The 20,362-nt window shown below is 49.1% G+C and overlaps 1 protein-coding gene across 1 annotated transcript; it reads right to left on the bottom strand.

Moving 5' to 3' along the window:
* Positions 1-389: 389 nt before the first annotated feature.
* Positions 390-9,458, bottom strand: TSGA10IP (testis specific 10 interacting protein). The gene is made up of 8 exons (XM_052662415.1): positions 9,330-9,458; positions 7,896-8,029; positions 7,073-7,794; positions 6,747-6,894; positions 4,587-4,757; positions 1,514-1,613; positions 1,191-1,315; positions 390-453 (listed from the first exon to the last, which is right to left on the bottom strand). Exons 1-8 carry the CDS (start codon positions 9,456-9,458, stop codon positions 390-392), a joined length of 1,593 nt encoding a protein of 530 aa, XP_052518375.1.
* Between the last annotated feature and the right edge of the window lie 10,904 nt (positions 9,459-20,362).

The following is a 20,362-nucleotide window of genomic DNA, read 5'->3' as shown; positions in this document are numbered from 1 at the left end:
TCCTTGGATTGGGTTTTTAACCTGAGCTCTGCGACTGCCCCGGAGGTCGAGTTGAGCTTCTGTGCATCTGTAAACCCCCTAAAATCGAATGCAAAATTTGGCACATCCGTGTGTGTGTGAGCTTTTCTTTTTCTTTTCCTTTGAGGAGATTGTAACTTGTAGTTAAAAGCTCAGTTCACACAATTCCTCCTGACACCCCCACTTGCCAGTTGCTCGATCTGCCAGCCCATCTGTTAGGGTGTGATTATGCGCCCTTTTAAAGGCCCGCCCCCTCCCCCACAGGACTGGGCGTTCCCAAAGGCGGAAGGCATTCTGTCCTGTTCACTCTTGAATTTCCAGGACCCAGCATTGGTAGGAGTTGCAGCTGTTGCTCTTGGGAGATGCCCCACTCACTCCTCTGGGCAGAGACAGAGCCGTGTGTGCTGGGCGGGGGCGTCGCAACAGCCAGGGTTCCTGGGGGATGTGAGCACAAGCCAAGTGTGCTGCATACCCACCTGCCGCGGCCTGCTCCCAACCCACAGCCACTTCCCACCACCGCCAGAAATCCCACACTGTGTTTTCCACAAAGCATTTAATTTTTCTCTCAGGGACTCAACTCTTGGTCTGGATTTGGGGCGAAGTTCTGGTCAGCCTGGCTCCCAGTGTGTTCCATCTTTGGGGGGCTCTGAGAAGAGGGCTCCATTCTTGCCCCCACTGACCTGTGGCCCCTTAAAGATGAAGACACAAATAGAGACCACTGGGCTCTGCAACTCCCCACCCCCATAACCAAGGAGACCTGGGTTGTAGGAGGGGCAAGGCCTTCATCACCAATGTCAGTGGTTTCAAATGTGGCTCTTACACTCTGAGACCCTGAGTGGGAGACTACCCCCGCCCCCCAAGCCTGATAACCTCTGCTCTGCACCAAGTTGTTCTGAAGTGTAAGCGTTCTGTGGAGAAATAACCTTGGCCCTGCCTTCCTCAGGTGACATGGAGGACAGGGCCCAGGGACGGCCCTGCTGACTGCGAAAGCTAGACTGAGTCCTCCCGGCCAGGGAGTGGACAGGGCAGGATGGAAGTCTAAATTCAGGGTGGACCCATGCGGATGCGGGGGAGGCCCCTTAGCCTTTCCCCGGGGCAGGCGGCAGCTGGGTGAGACCCCGCGGGGCAGGGTGCTGGTGGCCGTGCCCTATCTCCCCACAGCTGGGCCTCACCTGTGCCTCCTGGGGGCGCCCTCCGTGTCCCCTTTGCCCGCCTCGGCCAGCAGCTGCTCCTCATCCAGTCCCAGCGCCGACAGCACCTGGGAGAAGCGCCGGGTCACGTTGAGCCGGGCGTTGGCCTGAGGAGAAAGCAGAGGGATCCCCTCTCTCACCTGGGCTGCCCCGAGGACACAGTGAGACTCTGATTCCAGGGGGTCCCAGGGCTTTTCAAGGGTCCAAACTGAGGGGGCCCCTCCCGCCTCATCTCCCTACCCTCTCGGCCGGTGAGAAGCTCTGCTCTCGGGGAGCCCACACACTTGCCCAGGTGCCAGCCTCACCTGCATGGCCTGCTGGAACAGGTAGGGCCGGGCCTGCACCCGGTGCTGGATGCCTTGCAGCTCTGCCTGGTACTCAACAAAGCGCTGTCGCTCCTGGCGCCTGAGGGGAGACGGGCCTCTGGGCAGCTGACCTTCGACTTGCGACTCACGCCATCCCCACTCATGAGCCCTTATTAAGGACTTCCTGTTTGTCCTCCAGCCCTTAGCTTTACAAAAGTCATTTCATTTCTGTCTTCAGCTGGGATTCCCCCTGACATGAATGGAGTGAGAATCATCTGCCGCCATTTTGTCCATGACATGCCTGAGGCTCAGGAGGGTCGAGGGACTTGAGGTTGCACAGTTGGGAAGTGAGGGACTGGGCACGGAGCCTGGGTCTGCAGACCATGCCAGGCTCGCCTATCCTCCCAGCCATCCCCGAGGAAGAGGGGCCAGCACTGGCTTCTGAGTGACTGGACGTCTGCGTGCACAGCCCTGCCTTCCCCGTGTCCACCCCTGCACCCTCTCTGCCTGTAGGGAGAAGCTGTGACTGTTGGCTGTGGCTTTGGGCAAGATCACGCTCTGGACCCTGGGTTCAGTTTTCTTCTCTGTACTACAGCCAGTATGGGACAAGCTTGCCAGCATTCTCTGTGCTTCTTGTAAGCCAATAGTTTAGAAAATGGGACAGTGGAACTAAAGGAATGTATTGCAAATGAAGAATTGATGCTTTTGAACTGTGGTGCTGGGGAAGACTCTTGAGAGTCCCTTGGACAGCAAGAAGATCAAACCAGTCAATCCGAAAGGAAGTGAACCCTGAATATTCACTGGAAGGACTGATGCTGAAGCTGAAGCTCCAATACTTTGGCCACCTGATGCGAACTGGAAAAGACTCTGATGTTGAGGAAGATTGAGGGCAGGAGGAGGAGGGAACAACAGAGGATGAGATGGTTGGATGGCATCACCCTCTCAATGGATATGAGTTTGAGCAAACTCTGGAAGATAGTGAAGGACAAAGGAGCCTGGCGTGCTGCAGTCCCTGAGGTTGCAAAGAGTCGGACACAACTTAGTGACTGAAAAACAACAACAAACTGCAAGGGAAAGAACACATCCCAGAAAGATCCAGATTCCACTGGAGAAGCACGATCCCACTTACAAAAACCCAGTTGATGTGCTCGTCAGAAATCTGTTGCTCTACGAGCTGCAAGTCCTGGCCGTGAGAAGGGTCCTCTGACCACATCACACGTGGGACCAGGCATCCTTCTGCAGAGCACACGAGAGAGGCTGAGGGTTGTGGTGGCAGTACTCAGAGACAGGACAGGAGGGGAGGCACACAAGACTCTGAGCCTCTAGTGGGAACCTTCAGCAAATGTGCAGGGCCCCATGGGAACGCACACTGGTTTGCTGGGCCAGGACCCTTGGCTATGCGCCAGGTAAAGAAACTTCCTCCATTCAAGAAAAAGATGGACTTGAAAACCATGACGGGGAACAGAAGTCACTGTGAAGAAGAGTCTTCATCATTTAAGGGGGGATTTTACAGCAGTTTCAAGGAGCAGGGGTGGGGGAAGGCTGAGCTATATCTCTCTCTTGCCCATGATGTCACGTGTGTTTTTCCTGTGTGGTTCTTGGGGCTATTTCTGTTAGAATTGAGAGGAAGCCCATGTCTGGGGGCTCTAAGTGAGAAAGGAAGTCGTGTCAGTGGGTTTTCGCCCTGTCTATTATCTCAGAATAAAAGGAAGGTTCGGAGCCTCCCCGCCACAGGGCAGTGCCTTTTGTGCCCTCCCTCCTAGGAAGAGCAGAATCTTGCATGCAGCCCAGAGCTAAGGCCAAGACACCGAGACACCCCCCATGGGAAATATCTGCTCCCAAGTAGAAAATGAAGGGATTGTGTTTGAAAGACTCATCTCACTGACACCTGCCACTGGAGTCGGAGCCTTCTGCTTCCTACCTTGTGAGAAAAAAAAAAGTGAACTTGAAGTCCAGCAGGGAGAAGGCATCTCCTGGTTCACTGATCAAGGATCCCTCATTGGCAAAGTTGGGGGTGATATGGCTGAGCCTCAAAGAGTAGGTGATCGGAGCCCCACTGGATCCTCAGTGGCCCCATCTCAGGGCAGGAACACCCTGGTCTCTCAGCAGTACCCCACTCCCCTTGACCTAGTGCTTCTCCCCAGATGGAAGGGCTGCCTTGGTGCCAGCTGCACCCTAGAGGTGCTCAGTGTCAGTGGCATCAGTGATCATATTTCTTTGAGTTATCTGGTTCACCAGCTTGGGCTTTGCAGGGAAGATCCTGGTATGCTGTATCTGGAGACTGGGCATTTGAGCCCTTCATGGTGGCCGAATGGCTGCCTGGGTTGGAATCCCAGCACTGCTGCTCACCTGTGACTTTTGACAAATTATTTAAAGCTCTTGGAGCTTCATTCATCTGTAAAATTATGGGAGTGGTGATAATACATATTCTTATGAATCTAAAAAAGATTTGCTTTTAAATCTTAATTTGCTTTTTTATGATCAAAACATAGGAAGAAAATGAAACGGATGACTCTGCCCCTAACCACGAACAACGGCTGTCTCCAGGAATCAGACCATAGGCACTGTTCACATTCTCCACAAACTATCTCTGTAATACAAGAATTTTTATAGTATGCACACCTGGCATCTGAAATCAGAAAACAAGATTTGAAAGTGTGATGATGCATGTAGAATAATTCAAACTTGAGCCTTTGACAGCTGTTGGGATGGCTGTTATTAACCAGGTGACCTTGGGAATCCCCTGGCTGTCCAGTGGTTAGAGCTCCACACTTCCACTGCAGGGACCTGCGTTCAATCCCTGGCCAGGGAACTAAGATCCCACATACCACAAGGTGAAGCCAAAAAATAACTAAATAACAGGGTGACCTTTTCCCAGCCCCTTTTCCTTCTGGGCTTCAGTGTCTTCATCTGTAAAGTGGCCCAACCTGCCTACCTGGCAGGGAGGATGGTCCTGGGGGCTCAGCCCACGTAGGTGGGGTGAGGGTGAGGTCTCCTTGGTCGTTCTGTCTGACACTTAGCACCACCTCCCTGTGCTGTCCCCTCCAGGACCCCACAGCCCTGGGCTTCCTACCTCAGCTCCTCCAGCTTGCGCTGGGCAGCCCCCGGCCCCCGGCTCCCTCTGGGCACATAGGCTGCCAGGCAGCGCGCCACCTGATGCTGTACTCGCTGCTCCCGGGCCCGCCGCACCTCAGCCTGCTGCTGCTCCTCCCGCTGCTGCCGCTCCCAGGCCCGCAGCAGATTTCTTGGGTAGAGAGGAGGGGAAAAGCGGAGGGGTGGGAGAAGTTTTCAGGGAACAGAAGCCTCATGGAGGCCCAGGGGTAGGTAGGGGCCTACGGGGACCTAGAAGGAGAGATTTTCACAGTCCAGAGAGCCAGGGGCCTAGGGAATGGGATTTGTCGTGGAAGTCGAATTGGATGGAGGCTGCTTCTGGGAGCTCAGCCCTTGGGCCCAGCTCAGGCTTTCTCAGCTCTTCCTGGAAGCCTTCTGCCTACTCCAGCCAGTGGTGTGCCCCAACTCTGACCGTCTTCAGCCTTGTGGAGCTCGGCACACACACCCGTGACCTCACCTTCCCCTTGCAAAGCAGCTTTCCTTGACAGAAGGGCCCAGATCTTTCTTTCTCTCACCCTCATATCTAGTAGGAGCTAGAGTAATGCCTGTTGGTTTCAGGGACAGACAGATGAATGAATGGGAAAGAGAAAGAAATGGTGACAGGATCCGTGGGTGTAATGGATGAATGGTGTGGATGGTTGAATAGACAGAACCTAGTCCACCTGCAACATCCTTCCCCCAGGTCTGATGATCAGTTCCTCTTGCCAATCAGGTCTTTGGTCAAAGGTCAGAGAAAGTGAGACCTCAGCACCCCATCTACCTCCCAGAGATTTTCCATCTCTAACTCTATATTTTATTTATTTCTTTATCAATTATCCTTTCCAAGTAGAATGTAAGCCTCATGAGAGCAGGATTCCTTGTCTGTCCTCTTCACCGCCAGTGTATCCCCAGCACATAGAACAGTTCCTAATATAGACGGAAACTCAATATGGGTGAGTTCATGCATAATTGTTGTCATTCTCTCCCTGAGTTTTATCTGACTGTTTGTGACCCCTTGGACTGCAGCACACCAGGCTCTTCTGTCCTTCACTATCTTCGGATTTTTCACAAATTCCTGTCCATTGAGAAGTGACACTACCATCTAACCATCTCATCTTCTGCTGCCCACTTCTCCTTTTGCCTTCAGTCTTTCCTAGCATGAGGGTCCTTTCCAATGAATTGGTTCTTTGCATCAGGTGGCCAGAATATTGGAGTTTCAGATTCAACATCAGTCCTTCCAGTAAGGACATGAATCACGGTCAGATAGAAAGATGGACAGGTAGACAAACAGAGGGGTAAATGCAAGCATACACTCAGAACAGGTTTATTGAACAACAGCTCTGTGCGGACCCTTTTAGGGCACCAGATGGAGGCTGTTATGAAAAAGATCTGGCAACTTCCCTGGAGGAGCCTTCACTTTGTGCAAAGGGATAGACAGAAAGCCCGGCACCTTCCCAAGGGATCTGGGCTTTGTCCTTGGGGCACTGGGGAGCATAGGAGGATCTCGAGCAGAGATGACGGGGGAGACTCAAAGGGTGCCATCAGAATGCTGAATGGATCTCACCCCACACTTCTAACTGGTCACCAAGACCCACTAAGCCAGCCTCCAAGTATCCTTTCAGATAAATTCTTCTCTCTTCTCTCACATGACCATCTGGTTCAAGCCTTTTCCTAGATATTGCCAGCAGCCCCCACCCCATTCTTCCCTCCTGCTCCCACTGTCTCTTGTTCAAGCCCCAGGGATAGTAATGATCTAACTCTTCTGCCATTGTCCCTGTTTTCCCCATCTGTCTCCTTTTCCAGCTGACTTTGAGCTTCTTAGGGATGAAACCAAGTCTTTTTACCTTTATATCCTGAGTACCCATGAGCAGGTACCCAGTGTATGCTGCATTAATCACTTAGCTAATAGACTAATGAATGGGTAGAAGTGAGCGAAAAGTGGCTTGTGTCAATAAACAGTTGGCCAAGGGGATGGATGGATGAATGGATGGATGGATGGACGGATGACTGGATGATCAGAAAGACTAGTGAATGGATAAATGAAGGGATGAATGAGACGATGAATGGACGAGTGTCTCTTGGAGATCTAGCTCCTTCTCTAGTCCCTGTGTTTCGCTCCCACCCTCCTTCTTCTCCACCTCACCTGGTGGCCTCCTGTCGTTTGTGGAAGGTGCGGTTAGGGAAGTTTGCAAACAGAAAAGTCTCATCATCTCCCAAGGGGTGGGCCTTCCTGCTCCAGTTGGAGGCCTGAACAGCAGCCCGCAAAGACTTCCAGGGCTGTTTCCCGGGGCCTGTTCGCAGAGGGACAAGTCAGGGGCTATTGATCCTCCGGTCCCCTTGGGCAATCCCTCCCCGCATCTGAAGCCCAGCGCGGCCGTGTCTGAACGCCTGGCCCGGGTCACTGGCTCTGGCCCCTCTCCACACTGTGTGACTTTGTGGGGAACCTGGGCTTTGAACCCCAGGACTCACCACAGTCCAACTCCTGCTGCAGCTGCCTCTGCAGCTTCTCCAGGTCCCACGGCCCCTCCAGCTCCTTGGCCCTTGGCTTCCTCCTCTGTGGTCCTCGGAGGCTGGTGGAGCTGGAAACGCTCTCCAAGCACCGCACTTCACTCTCGTCCCAGGCCTCCTCACCAGAATTCCGCCCCTTTCTTCGAGAACTGGTCCTCCTTCTCCGGGGGGCCTGGTGTTCCCTGTCCTCGGCCTCCTCTGTGGCCTCTGAAAACTGCTTCTCCTCCAAGATCAACCCCTTCCTGGGGAGCTGGGGCAGTTCTCCTGGAATCAGACCCCTCTCGGCCTCCTCGGCTCCCGGACCTTCCGACTCAGACTCCTCGGGCTCCGACCCGGACCCCGAGGACTTCCTGGGCGACTGCAGGCCTCCCTCCCCAGGCAGCTCCAGCTCCTGGCTCGTCCCCCTGCCCGGAGGGATGGCGGTGCAGCTGCAGGCCCTGAGCTGCTGTCTCCTCTCCAGGTTCGGCCCCTCTGCCTTCCAGCAGAAGCCGTGGGCCTCCAGGAGGGCGGGCGTGGACCTGCGCCGGGACCTGTGGTGATGGACCGCTGGGGGCAAAGGCAGGGCCTGCGGGCCAGGGCCCGAGACGGAGCTCGGCTGATGCAAGGCCCGGCCATCTGCGGTGAAGCTCTCCCAGGCCCACTGGAAGGGGAAGGAGGGTTTCCGAGGAGGAGAGGGGACGAGACTAAGGACGGAGAGGGCAGGGGGCAGAGGTCAGGGCCCGGACGCCGGCCCCCAGCGGGGCCTGGCCCCCTGCATCCCTCCCGTCCCTCCACAGCTACTTACTCCTCAGCTTCCGCAGAGCTTTGCCCTTTCTTGTTCCGGCCTCTGAGCCTCCGGTTCTTCTTTGGTGTCTGCCCCGCGCTCTGAGACCTCTGCTTCTGGGCATGGATAACACCATCACTGCTTCCAACACTCCTCTGGGCGAAGGTAGGAGAGGAGGCCTAGCTCTGAGCCACTCACCCAGCGGACAGTACTGTGCACCCCGCCTGGCCCTCTGGGCCCTTGTTACCCCTGAAACTGACAGACCACGACCTGAATTATTATTAAAATAGCAACAGTGGCAGTCTAGTGGCTAAGAACCCGCTTGCCAGTGCAGGGAACCCGGGTCTGATCCCTGATCTGGGAACATCCCACATGCTGCAGAGCCGCTGTACCTGTGGACCACAACTAAGGACCCTGCGCTCTAGAGCCATGAGCCGCAACTACTGAGCCCGCACGACGCAACTACTGACGCTTGAACACCTGGAGCCTGTGCTGAGCAACAAGAGAAGCCACTGCAATAAGAAGCCCGAGCGCCACAAGGAAGAGCAGCCCCCGCTCACTGTAACTAGAGAAAGTCCACCTGCAGCAACAAAGACCCAGAGCAGCCAAAAATAAGTAAATAAATCTTAAAAAGCAATGGTGCTATTCACTGAGCACCTGCTGCATGCCCAGGACTTTCTTGCACTAACTCACTTAACCTTCCTTCCCAAGGACCCTATGGGGCTTCCCAGGGGGCTCTAGTCATCAAGAATCTACCTGCCAATGCAGGAAATGCAAGAGGTGTGAGTTCAATCCCTGGGTCGGGAGGATGCCCTGGAGAAGGAAATGGCAACCTGCTCCAGTATGATTGCCTGGAAAATTCCATGGACAGAGGAGCCTGGCAGGCTACGCTCCATGGGGCCTCAGAGAGTCGGACTTGACTGAGCTATTGAACTCACACACACACACACACACACACACACACACACATACAAGGATCCTATGAGGTCCTTGCTTACTCTCACCCACATCATGCGGATGAGAACACTGAGGCTCAGCGAGGTGAAGTCCCTTGACTAAAGTCACACAGCCAGGAAGCAGAGCCAGGACTTAACGTGTGGACTGTCCTAGAGCCCAGATTTGCCCCCTTTGCCCTGAGCTGCCTCTGGGCCCTGGACAGGTCTTCTCAGTGCCCCACAGGGCCCTGGCCTTGCAAAGCCAAGGAGGGAAAAGCTCATCATTTTTCCTGAAACCCAAATCCTCCCAATTTGCCAAAACTGCCCCATCAGAAGCCTGGAAGTCATAACTGGGCACCATCCTCCACTTCACCCCATGTCCCTGCCCGTCTCAGACCTCCCTGACTCTCTTCTGGGCCTCGGCTCCAATCTTGTGGCCTCCCTCAACCTTGACCTCCCACCCCAGAGAGCCAGCCTGCCTCTGGGCGGTTGGCGGTCCCCCCGCGGGGCCCCCTCTCACCTGCTCAGCGTAGGGGGTGCTTGAGAGAAGCTTGAGCAGACCTGGGGTGGCCCCTGGAGCCTGCTGCCGTGTGTCTTGCCCAGGTCTCCCGGAAGAAGTCCTGACCAACTGTTGGTGGGCGTTTAGCATATTGGTGTCTTGCCCCACCCCCCACCCCCATCTGCCAACCTTGGAACTGCCCTGCCCACCATCTCTATGGCAACCAGTCCTCAGCCTGTCTCAAGGGCTCTGGCAAAAACAGACCAGGAAGGCCAGCTTCCTTCCAGAGGGGAGAGTTCGGCAGGACGCTGAGGAACAGTCCAGGCCTGGGAGTCCAGAGATCCAGGCCAAGTCCGGACTTCCTATGGACTCGGTATAATCCTCCTACTCTTGCTCAGCCTGTGTTTCTCCACCTCTCAAAGCAATCTCTGGACCATCCATCCCAAAGGGTCTTCACACCCTGTGAAGACAGCAGATAATACCTGCCACGTCCCTCTCCCTCTATCTGCCTCCTGGTTTAAAAAAAAAAAGAAAAAGATATCTCATTATAATTAAAAATAAAAAAATCTTTTGGCCATGCCGCATGTGGGATCATAATTCCTCCACCAAGAATTGACTTCCCTGGTGGCTCAGATGGTACAGAATCCGCCTGCAATGCAGGAGACCTGGGTTCAATCCCTGAGTCGGAAAGATCTGGAGAAGAGAATGGCTACTCACTCCAGCATTCTTGCCTGGGAAATCCCAAGGACAGAGGAGCCTGGAGGGCTACAGTCTATGGAGCCGCAAAGAGTGACTAACACGTTCACTTTCTTCAAGGATCGAGTCTGTACCCCCTGCACTGGGAGGACGGAGCCCTAACCACTGGGCAGACAGGGACGCCCCCTCAGTGTAAGTTTAACTGAGTTGTGCTGATTACCTCTTCGACCCGCTCTGCATTACTTTTTTGCCTCTGGGCCCTTCCTGTGAGCTGCTTCTTTCTGTTCACAGCCGCGTATTATGCTTCTGGGCTTTTCTTTATTAACTTGTTCAGGAGTTCTGTATTCACTAGATTGCAACCACCTGTCTGTCAATATTATCTCTGAGGGCCTTTGTGGAGCAGAAATCCTTAATTTTTTTCATTTTTTTAAATTGAAGTATAGTTGAATTACAATGTGTTAATTACTGCTGTACAGCTAAGTGACTCAGTTATACATGTGTATCTCTATCATCTTTCGTATTCTTTTCCATTATGGTTTACCACAGGACACCGAATATAGTTCCCTGTGCTACATAGTAGGAGCTTGTTGCTTATCCATTCTATACATACCAGTTTGCATCTGCTAATCCTAAACTCCCAATCCAACCCTCTCCCACCCTCCTCCCCCTTGGCAACCAGCAGTCTATTCTCTGCATCCCTGATTCGGAGAAATCCTGAATTTTGACGTAGTCAGATCCATAAAGGTTTTGCATGAGGGTCTGCCTTTTGAATGTCTTAAGTCCTTACCCTACTCTGAGGTGGGGCCTTCTCCTATATTTTATTCTAGTAGATCATAATTTAGCTTCCAGGTTCAGATTGAAATGCTCTATACTTTTCCTTTTCTGATACTGTCCTTATCTGGTTTGGGAGTCGTATGAGGAAGTGGGCAGCCTCTTCTCATTCTGTTTTCTGGAACAACTAGTATAAGATGAGGACCATCTGTTCCCCTTCCACTGGGACTCTTTTGCACTGGACTCTTAGATTATAATTTTCTTTACTGGCTATTGATCTATTTTTTCTGAAAAGGCCTTTATGTTTTTATTTTTACTGACATACAATCATTTGTAATATTCTTTGATATTTTGACATTTTAAACCTCTGTGGGGGCTCACAGGTCGGATCATGTAGGGCCCAGTGGCTGTGGGAAGGTCTTGGGATTTGCCCTAAACATGATGGAAAGGGTGAAAGGATATTGTGATAGAAGAACCCATTTTGCCAACACAAAACTCCCAGTCTGCTTCAAGATTATGAAGGGTTGGAAGGTGGATTCTAAAAAGGGAATTTTATGATGAGACTGGGGCTGGGGCTGGGGGCTGCTTTCAAATCCTAAATCTGGGGAATTTGAGACGGGCTCCCTGAGATCCTGGCAGGCCCGTGGGTCAAGCGTACAGGAGACTTCCAGAAAGACTTCAGAGCCATGGTCAGAATGGCCAGCACTCTGAGGAAACACGGCACAGGAAGTCAAGACTTCATCTGGGGCAGAGACAGATTTCCTTATGGATTTCCCAGGGACATTGGGAGACAAAAATGCATCTCGTTTGGTCAGGGAGAAGAGGCAATGGGCTTCTCCGATACCGCTAGTGGTAAAGAATCCACCTCCCAATGCAGGAGATGCAAAAGACACAGGTTCGATCCCTGGGTCAGGAAGATCCCCTGGACTAGAAAAGAAATGGCAACCCACTCCAGTATTCTTGCCTGGAATATTCCATGGACAGAGGAGGCTGGCGGGCTGCAGTTCATGGGGTCACAAAGAGTCAGACATGACTGAGCACACAGGTGGCAGAGGCGGTGAGAGGAGCTGGCTCAGGGTTTTTCTTTTAACATTTTTGTTTATTTTAATGCATTTAGTTTATTTGGCTGTCCCAGGTCTTAGTCTCGGTACACGAGGTCTTTGACTGGCCGTGGCACGCCGGACATTTAGTTGAGGTATACAGACTTTTAGCTGCACGATCTAATTCCCTGACCAGGGATCGAACCCCGGCCCCCTGTGTTGGACTACCAGGAAAGTCACCCTGATTGAGGTTTTTAAAATCTCCCTTTGGCTGCTGTGTAGAGACTAGACTGGTGGCCCAGGGTGAAAAGAGGGACTGTGGTCCAGGAGAGAGACAGGAGGACTTGGGCCATGCAGGCAGAGAGAGGAAAGAAGAGGAGAGGTCTGGAGATTGAGCCTGGGCCCGCCACCATTTAGAGATCAGGAGAAGACAGGGAAACTCAGCCATGGACATTGGACAAGAGAGGCTGGTAGGGAGGAGGTCAGCCCAGAGAGGGAGGGCTCCCAGCCAAGTGAAGTATGTGTTTCAAAAAAGAGTGGGTGATCAGCTCAGACAAGAGGCACAGAGAGGTCAAGGCAAGGCTGACTGAGTGAACTGAATTTGGCAACCTCACTTGTTCCCTAGGCCCGACTCCAAAAACCAGAGATATAAAATGTATTACAGATGTTGGCTATTTAATGTGGCTGAAATTGGCCTCAGAAGAATATTCTTTCCCCTGAGGAACTTGTGCCCTTTGTTATCTCTGGAAGGGGGAAGCTGAGTTACTACATCTTCCTTTTTCCTTTGGCTCCCTGGAAGCTCAAAACCAAATTTGATCTGCAGATAATAGAATGCTTCATGTGTGCACGCTAAGTCACTTCAGTCGAGTCCAACTCTTCGTGACCCTATGGACCATAGCCCCCCAGGCTCCTCCGTCCATGGGGATTCTCCAGGCAAGAATTCTGGAGTGGGTGGTGATGCCCTCCTTCAGGGGATCTTCCCAACCCAGGGATCGAATTAGCGTCTCTTTCATCTTCTGCACTGGCATGTGAGTTCTTTACCACTAGCACCACCTGGGAAGCCCAGAGTGTCTTATGGGCTTTACTTAATAATAGACCTGCATATATATATCTTTATGTTCTTGCTCCAGATCTTCACATTTTCTTTTCAACTATCTTCTCACATTCCTTAGTCTCCATTTTTGTTTTGAGATTTTTATCTTCTTTGTTCTTATCAGAAGTTACCTCACTTACACTGGGAATGAGGCAGGTATGCAAATTAATTCTACCATTTAGCAAATATATGGAGATGCCTTATACTAGTTAAGTTTCTTTGGTTTGCAACTGACAGAGCTAAATTAAGCCAAAAGGATAAAATAAGTAATTGGCTTATTTTACTAATGAATAAAGAGGGCCTGACCTCAATTTTGCCTGGATTGAAAGATTTGAGCCCCTTTGTGTATGTGTGTGCGTGCGTCTGTGTGTCCTCGTGTATGTGTGTCTGTGTGTGCGCACATGCGTGCACGTGTGTATCTTTCTCTCTCCCTCATTTCATCATCATTTCTCTCTCTGTGTTGGCTTCATTTTCTCCAATGGGAGTGTCGGCTGCAGGCAGCACCAGATTTCTGTCCTTGGCCCTTTGCCACCAGAGTAGCGAGAGGACTCTTCCCAAGTGGATTCTGACATTTCCTGCCTTAAGTCTCATGCCCACCCCTGGACCAATCACAGGGACCTAGTGGGACAAGGACTGTGACCTGCTGTACTGTGGCACTTTCTGGGTGGAGTGGGAGGAACAGTGTTCTAAGGATAGAAAACAGTATGGAGTTTCCTCAAAAAAATTAAAAATAGAACTACCATACAATCCTGCAATTTCACTCTTGGATATTTATCCAACGAAAACTAAAACACTAATTCTAAAAGATATATGCAGCCCAGTGTTCAACACAGCACTATCTATAATTGCCAAGATATGGAAGCAATCTAAGTGCCCATCGATAGATGAATGGATAAAGCAGATGTGATACGTAAATAGATATTGATAGATATTAGAATATTTGCTAAGTCGCTTCAGTTGTGTCCAACTCTTTGCGACCCTATAGACTGTAGCCCACTAGGCTCCTCTGTCCATGGGATTCTCCGGGCAAGAATACTGGAGTGGGTTGCCATTTCCTTAGCCAGATATTAGAATATTACTCAGCCATAAAAAAGAATGAAACCTCGCCATCTGTGACCAGATGGATGGAACAGAAAGGTATTATGCTAGTGAAATAAGTCAGACAAAGAAAGACAGATACTGTATGTTTTACTTCATGAAATCTATAAAACAAAACTAATACAACAAAACAGAAATAGACTCACAGATAAAGAGAGCAAACTAGTGGCTGCCAGAAGAGAGTGGAGAGAGGGGATAGGCAGATAGAAGGGGATTAACAAGTGTCAACTGGGCTTCCCAGGCGGTGCAGTGGTAAAGAATCCCCCTGCCAATGCAGGATACTCAGGAGATGCAGGTTCAGTTCCTGGGTCGGAAAGACCCCCTGGAGGAGGGCACAGCAACCCACTCCAGTATTCTTCCTGGAGAATCCCATAGGTAGAGGAGCCTGGCAGGCTACAGTCCATAGGGTCACAAAAAGTTAGACACAGCTGAAGCAACTGAGCACAGATGCTTGCAAGAGGTACAAACAACCAGTTATATATGTATATGAATATGTATATGTACACAAACATACGCACATATATAAAGTTAATAAAGACCTTGGGACTTCCCTGGCTGTCCAATGGTTAAGACTCCACATTTCCAATGCAGGGGGCACAGATTTGATCCCTGGGTGAGGAACTAAGATCCCACATACTGAGGCATGGCCAGTTAACAAAAAAGAAAGTCTATAAAATAAATGTCACAAGGATGTAATCTATAGCACAGGGAATATAGTCAACAATATTATAAATAACTTAAGATGGTAAGTATCTATAAAAATACCAAACCACTATCTTGTACACCTGAAACTAGTATAATATTGTAAGTCAACTATACTTCAAATTTTAAAAAGAGAAAATTTTAATTGCATTAATTTTTAAAAGGTTGGGGATGTGAGGTGAGGTGACTTGAGGGCGGAGGGTCAGGGCAGACCTTAGTACAAAAACGTGCTTATCATGTCTCTATAGCAGATATCCCACAGACGCAGATATGAATAAGATAAGCCTGCCTGCCTTGAGATGGCCACAGAGCAGTGCAGGAAGGTAGAACACGCACACGCAGTTGTAACCAAACCACCGCATGGGCAGAATTTTGGAAGAGGGATGCGCAAAAGACGCACAGAGTTCAAAGGAGAGAGGACTTCTGATTCTGGCCACAAACAGGTCAGGTGGATCCTTTGGCTGCAAACAACTAAGAAACTGGATTGTTGTTGTTCAATCGCTCAGTCATGTCCCACTCTTCATGACCTCGTCCACTGTAGAATGCCAGGCTTCCCTGTCCTTACCATCTCCCAGAGTTTGCTCAAATTCATGTCCATTGAGTCAGTGATACCATCCAACCATCTCATCCTTTGTCGCCCCCTTCTCCTCTGCCCTCAATCTTTCTCACCATCAGGGTCTTTTCCAATGAGTATAAGAAACAACCCTGCTTTCAGATGTTAGAAAACTGGGAGCACAGGACTGTGATCCCTGAGGAAAGGGAAGCAGGATTAATTCCCAGAGCTCACACAGGTCTAGAAATCCTTATAAGATTCTCTCCAGTTAAAGTAGGGAGATTTCACTGAATACACAGAAAATTCAGTAGAGAACCCAGAAGAGCCATGCCTTAGAAGGGAGCCTAAATCAGCCCCTAATGAAGGCTACTCTAGACTCACTATTCAGGAGCTTGTACCAAATCTCAAAATGATCAGGCTAACCCAAGAGTAACAACCAAATTGCCAGGAAGAGTCCAACACTCTTTAAAGAAATTCAGTGAAAAAAAAAAAAAAAAGAAAGAAATTCAGTGAAATCCAGATCAATAATGTAAAATTCGCAATGCAATGTTTGGCATCCAATAAAAAATAAACAGATATACAAAGAAGAATACTCTGATTAATAACCAGGAGAAAATATCTGTCAATTAAAACAACCCAGAAGATGGCAATACTCTCCACACCAACTTAACTCAGTCTCTATTTAAATCTCAGCTGCCTTTTACAGGAACTGACAAGCTGATCCTAAAATTTACATGCAAAGTCAAAGGGCCCAGAATAGCCGAACAATCTCGAAAAAGAACAAAGTTAGAAGACTTACATTTCCTGATTTGAAAACTTAGTGCAGGGACTTCCCTGGTTGTCCAGTGGTTAAGATTCCACACTTCCATTTCACTAAGATCCCGCAAGCTGCAGGCACAGCCTAAAAAAAAAAAAAAGAAAACTTAGTGCAAACCGATCTATATAACCCGGCAATCTTGATTCCAGCTTGTGAGTCATCCAGCCTGACATTTTGCATGATGTACTCTGCATATAAGTTAAATAAACAGGGTGACAATACACAGCCTTAACGTACTCTTTTCCCAATTTTGAACCAGTCCATTGTTCTATATCTGTTTCTAACTGTTGCTTCTTGTCCTGCATACAGATTTCTCAGGAATCAGGTACGGTGGTCTGGTATTCCCATCTCTTAAAGATTTTTCCACAGTTTGTTGTGACCCACAATGCCAAAGGCTTTAGCATTGTCAATGAAGCAGAAGTAGATGTTTTTTGGGGAATTCCCTTGCTTTTTCTAGGATCCAACAGATGTTGGCAATTTGATCTCTGTTCTTTGGCTTTTTCTAAATCTAGCTCGTACATATGGAAGTTCTTGGTTCACATACTGCTGAAGCCTAGCTTGAAGGATTTTGAGCATAGTCTACTAGCATATGAAATGAGTGCAATTATACGGTAGTTTGAACATTCCCTGGCATTGCCTTTCTTTGAGATTGGAGTGAAAATTAACTTTTTCCAGTCCTGCGGCCACTGCTGAGTTTTCCATATTTGCTGGCATATCAAGTTCAGTACTTTCACAGCATCATCTTTTAGGATTTGAAGTAGCTTACCTGGAATTCCATCACCTCTACTAACTTTGCTCATAGTAATTCTTTCTAAGACCCACTTGACTTCACACTCCAGGATGTCTGGTTCTAGGTGAGTGATCACACCATCGTGGTTATCCAAGCTATTAAGGCCTTTTTTGTATAGTTCTTCTGTGTATCCTTGCCACCTATTCTTAATCTCTTCTGCTTCTGTTAGGTCCTTACTATTTCTGTCCTTTATCATGCCCATCCTTGCAAGAAATATTCCCTTGATATCTCTAACTTTTTTTTTTTTACAAGATCTCTAGTCTTTCCCATTCTATTGGTTTATACTATAATGGAAAGAATATAAAAAAGAATATCTATCTCTCTCTATATATATGCACAACCAAATCACTTTCCTATATAGCAGAAATTAGCACATTGTAAATCAACTATTCTTCAATGAAATAAAATTTTAAATAACTTGTGCTTCAAAGGACACCATCAAAAAAGTGAAAAGACAGTCCACAAAAATGGGAGAAAATATTTACAAATCATATATCTGATAAAAGAGTAGTATTTAAAATACAATGGGCTTCCCAGGTGGCTCAGTGGTAGAGAATCTGCCACAGTACAGGAGACACAGGCTCGATCCTTGGGTCAGGAAGAGCCCTGGTAAAGGAAAAGGCAACCCAGGCCAGTATTCTTGCCTGGAAAATCCCATGGACCAAGGAGCCTTGCTGGGTTATAGTCGATGGGGTCGCAAAAGAGTTGGACACAACTGCGAGACTGAACAACAACAACGTGGGAGTCTTTAAGACATACCAGCCTTGGGCCCTCATCTAGTTAGATCAGAATCTCTGGAGATGGACCCTGGGCATCAGTTACCTTCCAAGATCCCCAGTGATTCCAATATGTGGTCAAAGGTGAGACCCCTGTCCTCATCAAAGGTCACGTACACGGGGGCCAGGAGCTGAGTTTGTTCACAGCCTAAGGCCAGAGTCTAGAACAGCCTAGCACAAAGTAGGTGGTTGGCAGATATCTATAAATATCTCCGTGCATGCGTGTGTGCTCAGTGGCTTCAGTCATGTCCAACTCTTGGCGACCCTATGGGCCGTAGCCCGCCAGGCTCCTTCTTCCATGGGATTCTGGAGTGGGTTGCCTTGCTCTCCTCCCAACTCAGGAATCAAACCCGTATTTCCTGCGTCTACTGCATCGCAGGTGGATTCTTTACCACTGAGCCGCCGGGGAAGACCAAAGATCTCCGTAAACAACCCTAATACGATGCTCATTTAATAAGGAAACTGAGGCACAGAGAGGCTGGGCTATCTGCTCAAAGCCACAAGGCTGGTAAGCAGTGGTGCTATAACCAAAATATTTAATACATACAAGGAGTATCAGCCCAGAGCCAAGACTCTTCCTGGGAGGACTCCAGTCCCTTGAGAATGATGGGAAGGTGGATCCCAAGTGGAGATGGGACCAGGTCAGGAATGAAATGGGGCCTTTAGAGGAGGACTAGAGCCCCCACCCCAAAACTGATCAGCTTCCCGGCTTGACTTCAGCTGTGGCTCCAGACAAAGGTGGTGGGTGGAGGCGGGGAACCCACAGAAACAAAACTCAGAGAATTTAGGGGAATAGGAAAGTGAAACCAGCCCCAGCACAGGGCAGGGTGGGAGAGAACTGGTGACTGGAAACAAGAGCGGCATTCGCCCCTCCGCGCCCCCCCCCCGCCCCTCACTCAAATGGTCAGGCTCCCCCCATATAACTTTTCTTCCAAGGAATAAGCGTCTTTTGATTTCATGGCTGCAGTCACCATCTGCAGTGATTTTGGAGCCCAAAATAATAAAGTCTGACACTCTTTCCACTGTTTCCCCATCTAGTTCCCATGAAGTGATGGGACCAGATGCCATGATCTTCGTTTTCTGAATGTTGAGCTTTAAGCCAACTTTTTCACTCTCCTCTTTCACTTTCATCAAGAGGCTTTTGAGTTCCTCTTCACTTTCTGCCATAAGGGTGGTGTCATCTGCATATCTGAGGTTATTGATATTTCTCCCTGCAATCTTGATTCCAGCTTGTGCTTCTTCCAGTCCAGCGTTTCTCATGATGTACTCTGCATATAAGTTAAATAAGCAGGGTGACAATATACAGCCTTGACGTACTCCTTTTCCTATTTGGAACCAGTCTGTTGTTCCACGTCCAGTTCTAACTGCTGCTTCCTGACCTGCATATACGTTTCTCAAGAGGCAGGTCAGGTGGTCTGGTATTCCCGTCTCTTTCAGAATTTTCCACAGTTTATTGTGATCCATACGGTCAAAGGCTTTGGCATAGTCAATAAAGAAGAAATAGATGTTTTTCTGGAACTCTCTTGCTTTTTCCATGATCCAGCAGATGTTGGCAATTTGATCTCTGGAACCGTGAACTTCCAGATGTTCAAGCTGGTTTTAGAACCAGGCTGTAGCCGCTCCCTAAGGTGAGCACTGAGGAAAAACACAGGATGCTGGCCCCAGATGGCTGAGATGCATAATGAAGGGAATGAGCTCAGTGGGCCCAAACTCATCTTCCCATACATAGAAAAGCCCTAAATTCCTTAACTTGATACATCTGGTTTTCTTTAATTCACAAAAATACTTTTGATGTTCAGACTACCTGCCCTTTGTTGGCTGCAAACGTCTATGTAACCTGACCTCACCCCACCCCCACTTCTTCTGAGCAGTTCTCTTGGGTCACTTAAGATGATATCTCCTCAGTTTGAAGTCCTAAAAATTCCCACCAAGTAAAACATATCTCTCAGCTTTTAGGTTGTGACTATTTTTTAAGCTGACAAACAGGTTGCTGTCATTTTGGGGCCCTGAAGAGCTCTGGTACCATAGTCTTTTATGTCTCAGGGCAGAGAAGAATTCATTGAGAGCAAGTGATAGATAAAAAGTAATTTATTACCATACGTAAAATGGATAGCCAACAGGAATTTGCTGTATGGCTAAGGAAACTCAAATGGGGGCTCTGTATCAACCTAGAGGGGTAGGATGGGGTGGGAGAAGGGAGGGAAGTTCAAAAGAGAGGGGATATATGTATACCTATGGCTGATTCATGTTGAGGTTTGACCGAAAACAACAAAATTCTGTAAAGCAATTGTCTTTTACTAAAAAATAAATAAATTTTTAAAAAGTGATTTATTACAATAGATGCTTGTGAAGCTTACAAGTGGACAGGCGAGGGGGTATCATGCCCTGAGAACTTACTGGGCTATGGTTTTATAACCAAAGGAAGAGTGGGGAGGAGGAGAAGAATTTCTTTGTCTTTCTTGAGTAGACATCATGCTTCCATTATCATTTCCTCCTCCAGGTTGAGCAGGGAAGTTTTCCTGTCCCTACATGGTCAAGCTAAGTCCACAAAATTATTGTTTTTATGTGTGCAGAGAGCATGTCCCAGGGATCATTAACTTACTGAGCTCACCGGGCAGGATGTGGATCTCATGCGACCATTGTTTCATTGTTTGGGGGCATGTCTTGTGCTTCTAAGCCTGCTTGGTTTTGTGGTTAAACACTGCTTTCTTGAGTAAT

Source organism: Budorcas taxicolor, chromosome 25 (genome assembly GCF_023091745.1).
Source record: "Budorcas taxicolor isolate Tak-1 chromosome 25, Takin1.1, whole genome shotgun sequence".
NCBI lineage: Eukaryota > Metazoa > Chordata > Mammalia > Artiodactyla > Bovidae > Budorcas > Budorcas taxicolor.
This window is presented reverse-complemented; position numbering and strand designations above follow the sequence as displayed.